Source organism: Petaurus breviceps, unplaced genomic scaffold, assembly GCF_028583685.1.
Source record: "Petaurus breviceps papuanus isolate PSGF00001 unplaced genomic scaffold, PetGlider_PUasm1.0 90591, whole genome shotgun sequence".
NCBI classification, from domain to species: Eukaryota; Metazoa; Chordata; class Mammalia; order Diprotodontia; family Petauridae; genus Petaurus; species Petaurus breviceps.
Genome location: NW_027187280.1, coordinates 1706223 through 1720669, shown reverse-complemented (window position 1 = coordinate 1720669; position 14447 = coordinate 1706223). Strand labels below are relative to the sequence as shown.

The 14447-nt window shown below is 36.5% G+C and overlaps 1 protein-coding gene across 5 annotated transcripts in view; it reads left to right on the top strand.

The window, feature by feature from the left end:
• RPN2 (ribophorin II) overlaps positions 1-14447 on the top strand; it is a 99221-nt gene that overhangs the window by 64680 nt on the left and 20094 nt on the right. For all 5 annotated transcript variants that reach the window (XM_069063546.1, XM_069063544.1, XM_069063549.1 and 2 more), the window contains 5 exons: positions 970-1104; positions 3852-4028; positions 6719-6837; positions 9260-9365; positions 14355-14446. In XM_069063546.1, coding sequence (XP_068919647.1) covers positions 970-1104; positions 3852-4028; positions 6719-6837; positions 9260-9365; positions 14355-14446 — 629 coding nt within the window. The remainder of the gene's footprint in view (positions 1-969; positions 1105-3851; positions 4029-6718; positions 6838-9259; positions 9366-14354; position 14447) is intronic.

Genomic DNA, 14447 nt, shown 5'->3' with positions numbered 1-14447 from the left:
TGATGCCAGGTTGCTGTATGTTGGATAAGGAAAAATTATTTTCCTATTAATAACAGTATATGTTTATATAACTTTTTACATTTTTATAAAGTACTTTCCTTAAAACAATTTGGTTAAGGCCTTAGAAGAAGGTAATGAATATTAATATTCCCATTTTATAAATGAGGAAATTGAGGCTCAGAAAAGTAACTTGTCTGGTTTCATATGGTTTGCATGTGGTAGAGCCAGATTTTGGGTCATCTGGCTCCCATGTTTAACGTTCTTTCAGTTCAAGAAATATTTATCCAGTGCCTCCTATGTACAAGGCACTGCTAGATACAAAGACAAAGATGAAATAATCTCTGCCCACAAGCTTCTGTTCTGCAACAAGTACACATGGTACAGTAAAAAGATCAGTGGCAGAGATCTGGGTTCAAATTCTGCCTGTGCCACTGTCTCTGTGACAGTCAGCTAATCTCCTTGGGTCTCTGTTTCTTCATTTGTAAAATGAAGGAGCTGGACTAGATAACTGCTTAAGCTTCTTTCTGAATTTAAGTCTATGATCCCAAGGAAATATGAGCTAGTTTGAGAAAGAAAGGAGCACTAGGAGCTAAGGGAATGAGGAGAAGCTTTCTGTATGAAGTGACCCAAGTTGAATTTGAGGGGAAGGCAGAGGAGAAGGGAGAGAATGAAGGCCAGGTAGGGGGACACCTGTGCAAAGGTATGGAGATGGATGGAAAAAAGGTTTGCTCTCCCAAATTTCTGGTGCTACTTGGGGATTAAGAGTGGGGGCTCTCTGTATTGACAGATAGATGTCAGGTGATCTTGTGATTGCTTTCTTTCTTGAGGAGCACACTAGATTTGCAGGAAACTTCTGAGAGTCCTCAGAGCCCAGCATGTTCATACTCATAATAAATAGCTTTGTTTTACTTACATATAGTTTCTCCCTTTTTATTTGACTTGTATTTTGATTGTGTCTTTTTGTGGCAGGACCTTGTTGCTCGTTTAGATGACCTGGGTGGAGTGTATCTACAATTCGAAGAAGGCTTAGAGCCCACAGCATTATTTGTTGCTGCCACCTACCAGCTCTCAGACCACGTGGGAACAGAGCCACCCTTTAAGGAGGTATTAGACAGTTAATAAAATAAAAGACAAAAAGCCTTTTATCTACTGATGCCAGATGAACTTTTTTTTTTTTTTTTTTACAAATAAAGGCTATTAGAAAAATGTGATCACCTCCAAGTACACATTGGTAAACTAATGCACATGTTCATAGGAGTCTCTGGTCACAATTGTGAAGTAGATGAAATTCATACTTGTTGATCCTCTCCCTTATCCCCTATCCCTGCTTATTTCCTTTGTATTGCTCTCTGGTCCTTTTTTTGCTTTTCCACCTATGCCTTTCCTTCAGGGATGTTCTTATGCTTTCCTGATAGCTAAAACTCTTTTCTCTGATTTGGATGACCTCAGCTAAGCCGAGTTTAGGAGACAATTTGGTTAAAGTGATTCCTGATAATCACTGAATCCTTTAGTTTGATGGAACTTTAGATGCCATTTAGTCCAGCCATTACAAAGAGCATGAATCTCTAATGTGATAGTTATCTAATCCCTACTTGGATATATCCAGTGATGAGGAAAACTATTTTTACACATTTTTTCCTTATAAAATTGACCTAAAATTTTCATTAGTCCTAGTTTTGACTTCTGGAGCCATTCAAAGTAAGTGTAATTGTTCTTTCATATGACAGCTTTTAAGTACTTGGAGACAAAAAACAAGCAAATATTATTTGTATGTAAGTTTCATGCAGTTTATCTATTTTGCTGTTCTCGCCCTTGCCCCCGCCCCATTCTTACCTCTTAAATTCTGTCCACAGGTATTTTCTCCTTACTATATAAACCCAGTTCCTTCCGTAGATTCTTGTATGACATAATAATTTTCTTTGCCCTCATGTATTCTAGCTAGCCAGTGTTCCTCTTAAAGTTTGTGTAAATGCCAGATGTTCTTAATCCTTGAACATGTTTCATTTTTAAAGAAAGACTGGGACAATTCAGATGCCTCTGTCATTGGTAGAGGATATGTAGGAGATACTTTTAAGCTGGGCTACCCTTGTGCTTCTTGCCTATTTTAGCTTGTGCTTATTCAGAAGAATAGGAATCTGCCGCCGGCTGCCCCACTTTTGAAAGTTTGCCAATATCTGCCCCAGAGTATTTGTAAAAGCAAACTTCTGTTCAGTATTTAGAAGGAGGGATTTGAATTAGATATTGAAACTTCCCTGTTGATATGTATTGTTAAACACTAGAATTTTCTCTAGAGAATTTTTAGGAAATAGTAAACAATTAGTTGTCTAGGATGTTTGGATTGTAGCCCTGCATGAAAATCTTTCCACATTTTTTTCCATTTTAAGGATTCTGCCTTATAGTTATTCATAGTAGTTTCCTTTGTATATAGGACTTTTCCCCTCCCCCTGAAAAAATTAAAAAGCCAGAGTAGCTTACCTACTTTAAAAGACCTTTTTAAGTTCTTTTTGTGGATGGTAATGGAGAAAAATAGACTCTATAGTTATAGAGACAATTCAGAACATCTGTACTGCCAAGGGTAGATAAAAGACCAAATTGATGATAATTTATCTATCAGATTTGTAATAATTCTACCGTTATGTCTCAGAGTTTCCAAAACAGGTGTGCGACCAGAGAAATTAACCCCGTTAGTACATTTTACAGAGAAACGCTAGTGAGTAGTCACAGATGTTAAGAGCCAAGTGATAGAAAAATATAATTGGTAAAATTACAGATCACAGTTTAATGTTAACTGAATTTCACTGTCAGGAACAAAAGGTTCTTTTTAGATAGTGAGGTATGTGTGTTATAATTTTATGGAAGGAAGTATTTCTTCTTTAAGCATGCCAGCTCCATAATTTTTACAAATATCTTGTATTCTTAAATTTATCATTTAAAATCACTTCCAAATTTTTTTCTCTAGGCTAGTACATTATTTCCTAATGGATAGTAGTTTTAAGTTCCTTTCTGATGTAAATCTTTGGTTTTGAAAGTTCTTTAATTTAGCCCTAGTTTTTCTTATAAGGATGGGATGGGAAGAAAGAAAGGTAGTGGAAATAGCAAGTGAGGGGATAAAGATTTAGTGAGCAATATATTTCATTGTAAATGGTATTACTGTGTATACCATCTCATGTCAACAAGCATTTATTGAGCATCTGCTATATGCTTGATACCAAATAAGGCAAAAATAGTCCCTACTCACAGTCTGGTGAGGGAGATTACATACAAACAAGTACATGCAAGGACAGATTGGAGATAATTTTAGAGGGAGGGCATTAGTCTTTATACAACAGCCTTTTTTAGAAGGTGAAATTTTAGCTGAGACTTGAAGGAGGCCAGGTAAGTAGAGAGGAGGACAGGAGGCAGAGAATTTCAGGCCAGCCAGTAAAAATGTTTTTTTATCACATGTTTATGCATGGATATATTTTAATCTTAGGGAGTTGATTTGCCTTTATCTACACCTTTGAAAAGTAGATTGATCATGTCACTAGTATAAACTATACAGTAGTGGATTTTTTCTTTTAAAATTCCATGTCATCACAATAGTAATCTGCAGAAATATTTCAGCTTGCACACATGATAAAAATAGTACCAAAGCCATCATATGTAAATCCAGAATTTCTGCTTATTCTCTTCCCATTTATAAATTTCATTTTATGACCAAAAGACCTTTTATGCCACTACCTAGAAAATGGAGGAGTGACTTTAGAAGGAGTTGACCTAATCCACCTTTGAAGCTGACAAAAAGAGGAAGCATATTTCATATATTCTTTCTTTCCTACTCATTATCTTGGAATGTTCCCCTTTTCTTTCAGGATCAAGTGATCCAGCTGGTGAATGCTGTTTTCAGCAAAAAGAATTTCGACTCTCTCTCTGAAGCCTTCAGTGTTGCTGCGGCGGCTGCTGCATTTTCTCAGAATCGCTATCACCTTCCTCTTGTCATTGTTGCTGAGGGTTCAGCTTCAGTGTCTCACCAGCAGCCTGTTCTCCGGGTAGGACTTTTCAAAACAAGCTTACTTAGAGTCCATGGCACATTTTTTAGAAGACTGCTTTATTTTACAAGAACCACATCATTGGCCTCATGAACGGTATAAGTGTTATTTAGGACACCACTCAGTTCACTAAGGAGGGAAATGATGCCTAGATTTGTACTCTCCACAAAACTGCCTGATCCTTGTATTTAAGGTTAATTTTTCAAAGGATTTTAAAATAATCCTAGCTTCTGTTGTGTGAATTAATTGCATACACAATTTCATTTCTGTGACCATGATAACCCAAGAGGCCTTCATCTGTAAGAATACACTCTTCAAGAGCAGAAGGAAACTCAAAAGGGGATACAGACTAGCAGGGCAGGTTTATTACCATTATGTTAAATTTAATGTATGCTTTTTAAAAAGCTGTATGTTGTAGAAGTTCACAGTTGCATATATTGCCCTCTTATTTAAGGTCATAATTTTTAAATTTTTTCTAAAGTAAACAAAATGCATTCTCCAACACCAGAATCTTACAAAATATATTGCTCTGAAATTTAAAATTCCTACATTAACTCCTATGTAATCTCAGAATTTACTGAGTAGAATTTGCTAAAATAGATAATTGGATCCTTTTCATTCGAGGTAGTGAGGGTATAGTATTTTTTTTTTCTTAAGTACCTACTGCATCACCCAGTTTTCATTCGCTAAGAGATCCTGCAGGATTCTATCATTAAATAATCCTAATGTATAACTTTGTCAGATAGAAGTTGTGACAGCTACATGGTGCCTGGAGTCAGGGCTGAAGTTCAAATATGGCCTCAGACACTAATTCTGTGACCTTGGGCAGTGACCTCTGTGACCTCTGTTTGTCTTAGTTTCCTCAAGTGTAAAATGGGGATAGTAATAGCACCTATTACCCTGGGTTATTGGGGGATCAAATTAAATAATATTTGCAAAGTGCTTAGCACAGTGTCTAGCACAAAGTACGTGCTACAAAAATACTTATTCTCTTTACATCTCTTTTCCCTAAAAGTCATATGACAGTAAGTACTAGCATCCCTTTGATATCCCTTTATATATTTGTTGATTTTTCATTTTTTTTATTGAACATTTTAAAATGTCTATAGTTTTTTAAAGCAATTGGGTTTAAGTAACTTGCTCAAGGTTACACGGCCAGTTATTATTTCTGGGTGTGGTGTTTAGTATCTGAGCCCGGATTTGATCCAGGTCATCCCGACACTGGAGCCGGTACTCTTACTCGCTGAGCCACCTGGCCGCCCCCTAAGCAATCGGGGTTAAGTAACTTGCTCAAGGTTACACGGCCAGGTGTTTCTGGGTGGGTGCTAAGTGTCTGAGCCCGGGATTCGATCTCCAGGTCTTCTCAACACTGGAGCCAGTGCTCTTACTCGCTGTGCTACCTGGCCGCCCCTAAAATGTCTATTGTTTCAAGAAGAATGCTTTTGGATATTTCAGGTCCAACTGGGTGGGTTGACTGCAAACCAGAGATAAGCTAAAACCCTTCAAAGAAGTTCCTTTTATGGTTTTCTAATATATATTAACAATCTAGAACCTATCTATATGTCCTGCAGTTGTCCCAATATCAGTCATCTTACTAAGGAATTTTGGTTGTTAAAGAGTTTTTAGGCACTCTGGTGTAGCCTACATTCAAGTCCTCACACTGGTGCCTCATTACAGTGTAGTAGTGACCTGGAATCTTGAAGGCTTTGCCAGTGAAACCCAACCTAAGTCTTGCTACACTGGAAAAAGGTTCACATAACAGGTCTGGTAATAGACTAAATGCCTTTCATCCAAACACTGGCCCTGGTTAATTCCAGAAGACTGGCTTCTTGGGGATGAATTTTTTTAGGGGCAACAGTTAACAAACACTGTCATCGGACAGAGAGGGCTTACATTCTATGTTGGTGGAAAGAGTTTCCCTTGAAATGAAATCACAGATCCCTGAAGAATAATATAAGAATGATACAAAGATATTGTGGTATGGTGGTAACTGGTCTCAGAGGTGGGAAATCCATGTACTGGTACTTGCTCTGCCATCCAGTCCACTGTGTATCCTTTGACAATATCACTAGGTTTCAGTTCTCACATCTGTATAAGTGAGAAGGTGGGACTATGTGATCGCTAAGGTTCCTTCTAGTTCCAAAAGCTTGTGATCCAGTTCATTTTTAACTACAAAATCTTATCATTTAGGTCAGCTTAATTATATTTGATTATTGATGTCAACTTACAGTCCAGAATTTTCACCTGAGCAGATCTCCCATAGTTATTTGAAAGGGGAAAAGGAAAAAAGCATTTATTAAGTACCTACTATATTCCAGGAAATAAACACAGATGTTTTACAGATATTAATTAGCTCATTAGATCCTTGCAACAGCCCTTTGATCTCCATTTTACAGTTGAGGAAACTGAGGCAGACAGATTAAATGACTTGCCTAGAGTCACACAGCCAGTATGAATGAGGAAATAAAAAGTAATCAGGTTGGGGTGGCTAGGTGGTGCAGTGAATAGAGCACCGGCCCTGGAGTCAGGAGGACCCGAGTTCAAATTTGACCTCAGACACTCACAAAAACTAGCCTTGTGACCTGGGCAAGTCACTTAACCCCAATTGCCCTACCTTCCCCCCTCCAAAAAAAAAAGTAATCAGGTGATGCAGTCTTTGCTTTTACATATAATTTTGTATTTCTTTTCAGTTGCAAGTTTCTAATGTTATGTCACAGCCGCTGGCTCATGCTTCTGTCACACTGGAACGTGCTAAGTCTTCTTCGACTAAGAACACAGTCCTACAGCAGACTGCATTCACTGCAGCAGGGTAAGTTGCTAGACTACTCTGCTGGCCTTTTAGCAGATTAAAAAAAAAAACAGTTGGTTTCTTTCATTAAGCAGCCATTTATTGACCATCCATCACTCAAAAGTGTAAGATGTGACCCCAGCTTTTAAGGATCCTACACTCTACTGGGCATAAGATATTTGCATAATAATTGTAATATAAGGTAGAGTGATAGAATATAAAGGAAGTACAAAGAATGAGAAATCCAGTGTATTAAAGCCTTAGATTCATTTATAACATTAGTTTAGAGCATATAGAGATCACTCCTGGGGTGGGAGGCATGTGCAGGATTCAGTGAAGGGTACATGGAAGAAAGGGCATGTTTGTATTATTGGTGTGCTTTTAATAATCAGCACCTTTCACAGTTAGCTAAGGCAGAAGCACTCACTGATATTGCACACTAAGAACAATGACTATAAGACATTCTTTATAGAACTGGGGTGTATTCTCCCATAAATATACAAAGCATCAGTGGAAAGAGTGGTTTTATACATAAAGTACATTTATAGTAATATATGTACACGTGAAAACATGCAGCCAAGGCAGTTCATACTTCTAAATCTTAAGGGTCTTGACATCTTTCCACTCCTGGCTAGCAGAATTAACTTAAGGAGAGGGTATTTTATCAGGATTTTGAAGAGTGCAAAGGGCTTCAAGAGTTGGTATTTTCTTCTGTTACCTGTGTACATTTTACATCTGTCCAATGAATCCATTGTTTCTGTCTTATATTCTAAGCTCCTAGGAATATGGGACTTGATCATGTGGGATGTACCATAACACAAAAACACATTTAAGTCTGATTATACTAAGTATCTGAGTATACTATTCCATGGAGAGATAATGATGTGAGCAAAAACTTAGAGGTGGGGAATTGCAGTAGTCTCCTGGTTAATGAAATTAACCCTTTATTAGTATCATGATCATAAAACCAGATCTAAGCTTATCTTTGGCTATAGAAATTCTTTGAATAAGCCTTCATTCTTGTTTTACTTTCATAATTGGTTTATAGGTATCAAAAGGCCCAGGCTTTATATTTTTTTAAAAATTGTCTTACAAAATTAAAAACATAGATCATAGTATCATAAATTTAAAGCCGGGAGGGACCTTCGAGGATATCTAGTCCATGCATCTCATTTTGCAGATGAGATAACTGAGGCCTAGAGAGGTAAAAGACTCGCAAGAGATCACACAGGAATTAAGTGGCAAGAGCTGGACTTTGAACCCAGGGCCTTTAACTCGAAATTCAGATCTTTCTCTCCTGCCCTACACTGCCTCCTGTTGCTGGTTCCATCTCTTATGACCTACCTTTTTGGGTAACTGAATGTTTGCAGTTGACCACACTGTTGTTCTAATAATTTTTAAAAGCCTAACCAGCTTTATCGTTATCAGACTAAAGTGTCTTTGTACTATGCTGTGTATCATGCAATCAAGCCCCACATCCCTACTAGAGGCCTAGAATTTAAGATGGAAAGAACATATTCACTGGACACACATAAAATATGCATAAGTAACAGAAGACACATATTTTAAAAATGTCAATTTGAAAAACAAAGTAATTAATATTAAATAGGAAAAGTACATAATGTGTAAAGAGTAAAGTTTAAGAGTAAAGAGAACCTCAGGAGTTACATGTTTTGATGGCTAGATTCAGGAATTCATTTTCTTTTCTAATTAGTCATGGAGGAAGTGAATTTTTTTTTTTTAAGCAGTCTGGGTTAAGTAACTTGCTCAAGGTTACACGGCCAGTTATTATTTCTGGGTGTGGTACTGAGTATCTGAGCCCGGATTTGATCCCCAGGTCATCCTGACACAGGAGCCGGTGCTTTTACTCACTGAGCCACCTGGCAGCCCCAAAGAAGTGAATTTTTAAGAGCTGTTATGAAAAAAGAAGTTTCACATGCTAGAGGTATAGGGCACTGCAGATAGAGTATAATCTGGAAGACTTGGACAAAACAGATTTGTTTGGGAAAAATAGAGGAGGTGGGATAGAGATAGTTAAAAGAAGTGAGATCAGTTTGGGCAACCTTGAAATCAAAGTGCGACCTTTAGTCTAGTTGTTATTAAAATCAACAGCTAATAGTACTAGACTGTGGTATTAAAGAGGCAATATAATGTAGTAGAAAGAGTTTGGAACTCAAAATCAGAAGATTTGGGTTATGCTGAATACCCAACTCTCCTACTTCCTCTGAGATCAGAAACAAGTCATATAGTTTCTCTCTCTAAACCTGTATTTCCTCTTCTGTACAATTGAGGTAAAAATCTATTCTATTTATGTTATGAGCTTTTTGAATGAATCAAGAAATATCATGAAATGTAAATAAGTTTTTATAAAGCATTATGATTGTTATTATTATTAAAGCCCTTCTTTAGTTAAGCCTTAATAACCATGCTCCAATTCACATAGAGATGGTTTTGATCTGAACTTCATGAATGTGAAGCCTGCCAGTGGTTACTATGACTTCTCTATCCACGTTGAAGGTGATAGCCGCTACATTGCAAATGTCGTAGAGGTAGGTGCTTTTCTTGTCATCTCTGTTGCTGTGGCAGTGTTGAAAGCAGTATGTAAACAGGAATAAATCATTTTTCATCTAGGGGATTTTGATTTCATCCCCTGACCAAGCCAAAGCAAGCCTATTGAAGAAATTAAATATTTGGACTGTCATTTGACAGTCTGCCAATGTTGTATCATGTAAAAGAATTGAGTGTATGTGCTTTACAAGTGTGGTGGGTGAAGTAGCCTTTTTATGTCAGGTTACTAATGCTTGTTGATAGCTAAGCATGGATTGAGTGGTATATGCTAGACATTGAGAATTTACATATAATGTATAGCCTATAATCTTTTATAAGGAGAATATATATTAGACTTTTACATGTTTAGAGCTGTAAAAACAAAAATTACCTCATTTTTATGGTGATATCAGGGAATAAGCCCTCTCCAATATGTGAATTTGGTGAGGGGGTTTTGTTTTGTTTTGACTGACAAATACTTTTAATTTGACATTCCAAAAATGCCAGGGCATATAAATTGAAATTTCTTTAAAAAATTTTTTTAATATTAATTTATCTTTATTCACCCATTGAGAGGGCAAGAAATATGATATATTTATGAAGTCATGCAAAACATTTTTATGTTAGACATGTTGTGTGGGGGAGAAGCAAGAAAAATTAAGAAAGTGAAAAAAATATATTTCATTATGCACTCAGAGTTCATCAATTCTCTCTCTAGAGATGCATAGCATTTTTCATAATGGGTTCTTTGGGATTGTGAATCTTTTAATCTTTCACAGTTGATTATTGTTACAATATTGCTGTTACTGGGGTGGCCAGGTAGCACAGCGAGTAAGAGCACCGGCCCCAGTGTCAGGATGACCTGGGGGTTCAAATCCGGGCTCAGATACTTAGCATCCACCCAGAAACACCTGGCCATGTAACCTTGAGCAAGTTACTTAACCCCAGTTGCTTAAAAAAAAATACTGCTGTTACTGTGTACAGTGTTCTAATTCTTCTCACTTCACTTAGCATCAGCTCATATAATTCTTCTCAGGTGTTTCTGAAACTGTCTCCTTTGTCTTTTCTTATAGTAATATCCCATCACAGTCACATCCCACAGCTGGTTGAGCCATTCCTCAATTGATGGGTATCAACTCAGATTTCAATTCTTTCCACCATAAAAAGAGCTGCTATAAATATTTTTATACATATAGGTCATTTTTCTTTAATTTCTTCACCATGATACTGATTCAAAGGGTGCACACAAAGGTATGCCCTTTGGGCATAGTTCCATATTGTGCTCCAGAATAGTTGGACTAGTTCACAGTTCTACCAAACAGCACATCACTGTACCTATTTTCCTACATTCCCACATCGTTTTCCTTTTCTGTCACCTTAGCCAGTCTTGTAGATGTGAGATCTCTAATATCTCAGAATTGTTTTAATTTGCATTTCTTTAATTATTAGTGATTTAGAACATTTTTTCATATGATTATTGATAACTTTGGCTTATTCCTCTGAGAACTGCCTGTTCATATCCTTTGACCATTTATCAATTGAGAAATGGCTTATAGTTTCACAAATTTGGCCTTTTCTTCCTTATTTGAAAAATGAGACCTTGATCAGGAAAACTCTTAAAAAAGTTTTCCCCTGTTTCCTGCTTTTTTTCTCATTTCAGCTGTATTAATTTTGTTTTGTGCAAAAACTTTTTAATTTTATGTAATGAAAATTATCCATTTTACCTTCTGTGAACCTTTGTATCTCACGTTTGGCCATAAACTCTTCCCTTATCCATAGATCTGAGGTAATTTTTTTATATGCTTCCTGCTCCCCTAATTTGCTTTTTATCACCCTTTATAGCTAAATCATCTACCCATTTGAGCTTATCTTGGTATACTGTGTGAGATCCATATATGAATTTTGATGGTAACTGAAATTTATGCCTTTTAAGTAAACATCAACACTTTAATTTTTTTTGTAAAACTCTTGTATACATACTTTCTTATTAGAGCATACACTCAGTACCATCTTTGTGATAAATTATAAGAGCTTAATAAATGCTTCACCTAGCCACATGCCAGGCACTACGCTAAGTGCTGGGGATATTGATACAGTTATCAAATATTTTTAAAAACCAAGATGTCTGATTAAAGCCTTTCCGTGATAACAGGTAGTTGGGAAGCATGAAGGAATAGATATATGCTTGTTGCTTGAGGACCAGCCTTGCTAAGAATGGACAAGGTTGTTACCAGAAAATTAACATCCAAATACTGAGGGTTTTTTGAAGTAGAGAATTAAGTAGTTTGGTTTCAGAGGCTGTCTTGCTTCAATATAAGGTTGAAAACCAAATAATTTCTTAAGGTCCTTTTTAGCTGATTGAAATGGGAGTGGGGAAAATAGGGTAGCTGTTGATAAATCTCATTTATGTTTTAAGAAGAATGAGTCTTATTGATAATCTCTAGGTGCTATTCCTAGTTTTATGCATGATTTAGGCATGTCATGTTTCCACCGTCCCAGTTTTTCCTCTTTAGTGAGACACTACCACTTAGAAAGCGGTTTCAAGGTCATTTACCTAGTCCTCAGTGCTCTCAAAATTCTACTATAATTGCTAATGGTGAGCATTTATCTCTCTAGAGAATAATTTATTCATTGTTGAATCAAGCCTAGTATTTGTTAAATGCTTCTGTAGTAGTTAAAAAAAAAACCTGAGAAATAAATGCACAGTAACAATAATTGCTGATTGCTATTATTAATGTAAATACTAATGACTTCCATTTAAGTCATTGCCGTCACTTTTTTAACCTGATGGTGGAGTTAGTATTAGCATCCTGCCTTCTGTAATTCATCAAAGTAGGACTAATTCTTATTTATAAGGGCTGACCTCTGCTGCACGTGTCAAATTTGCTTTCTAATTGCAATAATAATCTCACTTAGAGCATCAAAGCCAGCAGGCTGGTCCTGTTTAATCTCTCCTGAGGTGCTTTGAGTTGGCGGGAGTGCATTAAACACTGGCAGCTTTGCATGAAGGCCCTTAATAGTACTCATTGTTATTGGGCAAGTTGTCAGGGGAGCCATGGGCTTTGGAAGCTGTCATTAGCATTAATTGCCTCTAATGCACCATCATTTTTGACAGTGATGAACTAAATAGGATGGTTATTACTCCCAGCAGAAAGGCTACATTTCCTGGCATTAAGATATTTTTGTGATGATTATGCCATACACTATAGTTTAAAAAAAGGGCCAGTGTGGACCAGCCTCCAAATCACCTATTGAATGAAAAACAAGTTCTCTTTTTTCTTGGTAAAGCTGTGAAAGGACATTTTATAGTTTGTTTAAAAGAAGCAGCTAACCATCAGGAAACCTTTTAATTCTTCTTTAAAATGAGTATGCTCAGCAGATGAAATTGATGATTTTTAGTGTTTTTGTGTTTTAAGAGTAGGATTATTTTAACTTTCTTTAAAATACATTTTCAGTTAACCATTTATAGGCAAGATTTGGAAATAGCTAGGTGTCTTCATTTGGTGCTAACCCTAATATTATGAATGGGTGTATTCATTGTGAATGGGGGAAGCTATAACTAAACATTTTTTTAAATAAGTGCTGCTAGTTTTTAAAGGATAACTTAATTTTGATGTAATTTGACAGTCTGCCCTTTGATACATTTTGGGGTGTGACTATGTTATATAGAATTATTTATTCTGATACCACAAAATGAATGCCCACTTTTTGTACTAAATTATAATTTATCAATGTTCGTAAAAGGCAAAGAGAAAATGGAAAGACTTGTCTTTCCACCCCTCCTTTGTAGAGGTGGGAGTTCATATATGGGGAACAATGAATATAGTGCTAGATTTCTTCAATCTGATGATTTGCTTTACTAAAAAAAAAATTCTCTTTAAAAAAATCTTTGTTATAAGAAATGACTCTAGAAAGGAGAGGTATAATATAATGGGAATTCTAGGCGATTTGAAATCAAGATAACAATAAATTTTTTTTTTTTAAGAATATGTAATCAGGGGGCGGCCAGGTAGCACAGCAAGTAAGAGCACTGGCTCCAGTGTCGGGATGACCTGGAGATCGAATCCCGGGCTCAGATACTCAGCACCACACCCAGAAATAACTGGTCTTGTAACCTTGAGCAAGTTACTTAACCCCGATTGCTTAAAAAAAAAAAAAAAAGAATATATAATCAGGGGCAGCTAGGTGATGCAGTGAATAGAGTACTACTGGCCCTGGAGTCAAGAGGACCTTAGTTCAAATGTGGCCTCAGACACTTAACACAAAGCTAGTTGTGTGACCTTGGGCAAGTCACTTGACCCCAATTGCCCTGCCTTCCCCACTCCAAAAAGCAAAAAAAAAGAAGATATAACTCAAAATCTGGCGGAAATGAATGATGTAAATCAGAAGTTAATAAAGCATTTGAAAAAAAAAGAATATAATCAGATTGATAAATGGAAATCTAGAGAACTGACTTTACCTTTCCCATCCCACTTATGCTACATATTTGTAGAACAGGTCATTAATCTGTGTTTCTTTGGTAAAAGGGGCTGTGATTTTTAAGAGTTTTTTTTTTACAATTACCAGTGCTCCGCCAGAGCAGTGATGAGCAAAATATTTGTTTCTGTTTGTAAAGATTCAAGGATTAGGCCTACATGATACTTAGTACAAAGATTTCCCCTAACTCCAGTGATCTGCCTTGCTAAGGATATTCTCTCTTGTGTTCTTGTTGGGTCTAAAAAGGGGTTAAGAAGTTTGCTGTGGGAATTCCATGTTTCTGTCTTTGGGATTTGAGGAATTCTTTGATTAGGAAAGAATATTTGTTGCCTGAGTAGAGTAAGAGATCTGGTGAAAGCTGCCTCTGTTAATCATCTCAGCTATGATAATTAACCAGTGGGACTCCATTTTGTGGCTTTATTTTCTATTAGAATTGTGGGGATTCAGAAATTAATGTTCTTTTTCATGTAACTAACTGTAGACTTTGTTTATTTCTTTCTTATGTTTCACTGTAGCTCAAAGTCAAGGTCTCCACTGAAGTTGGCATAACAAATGTGGATCTTTCAACTGTGGATAAAGATCAGAGCATTGCACCTAAAACCACAAGG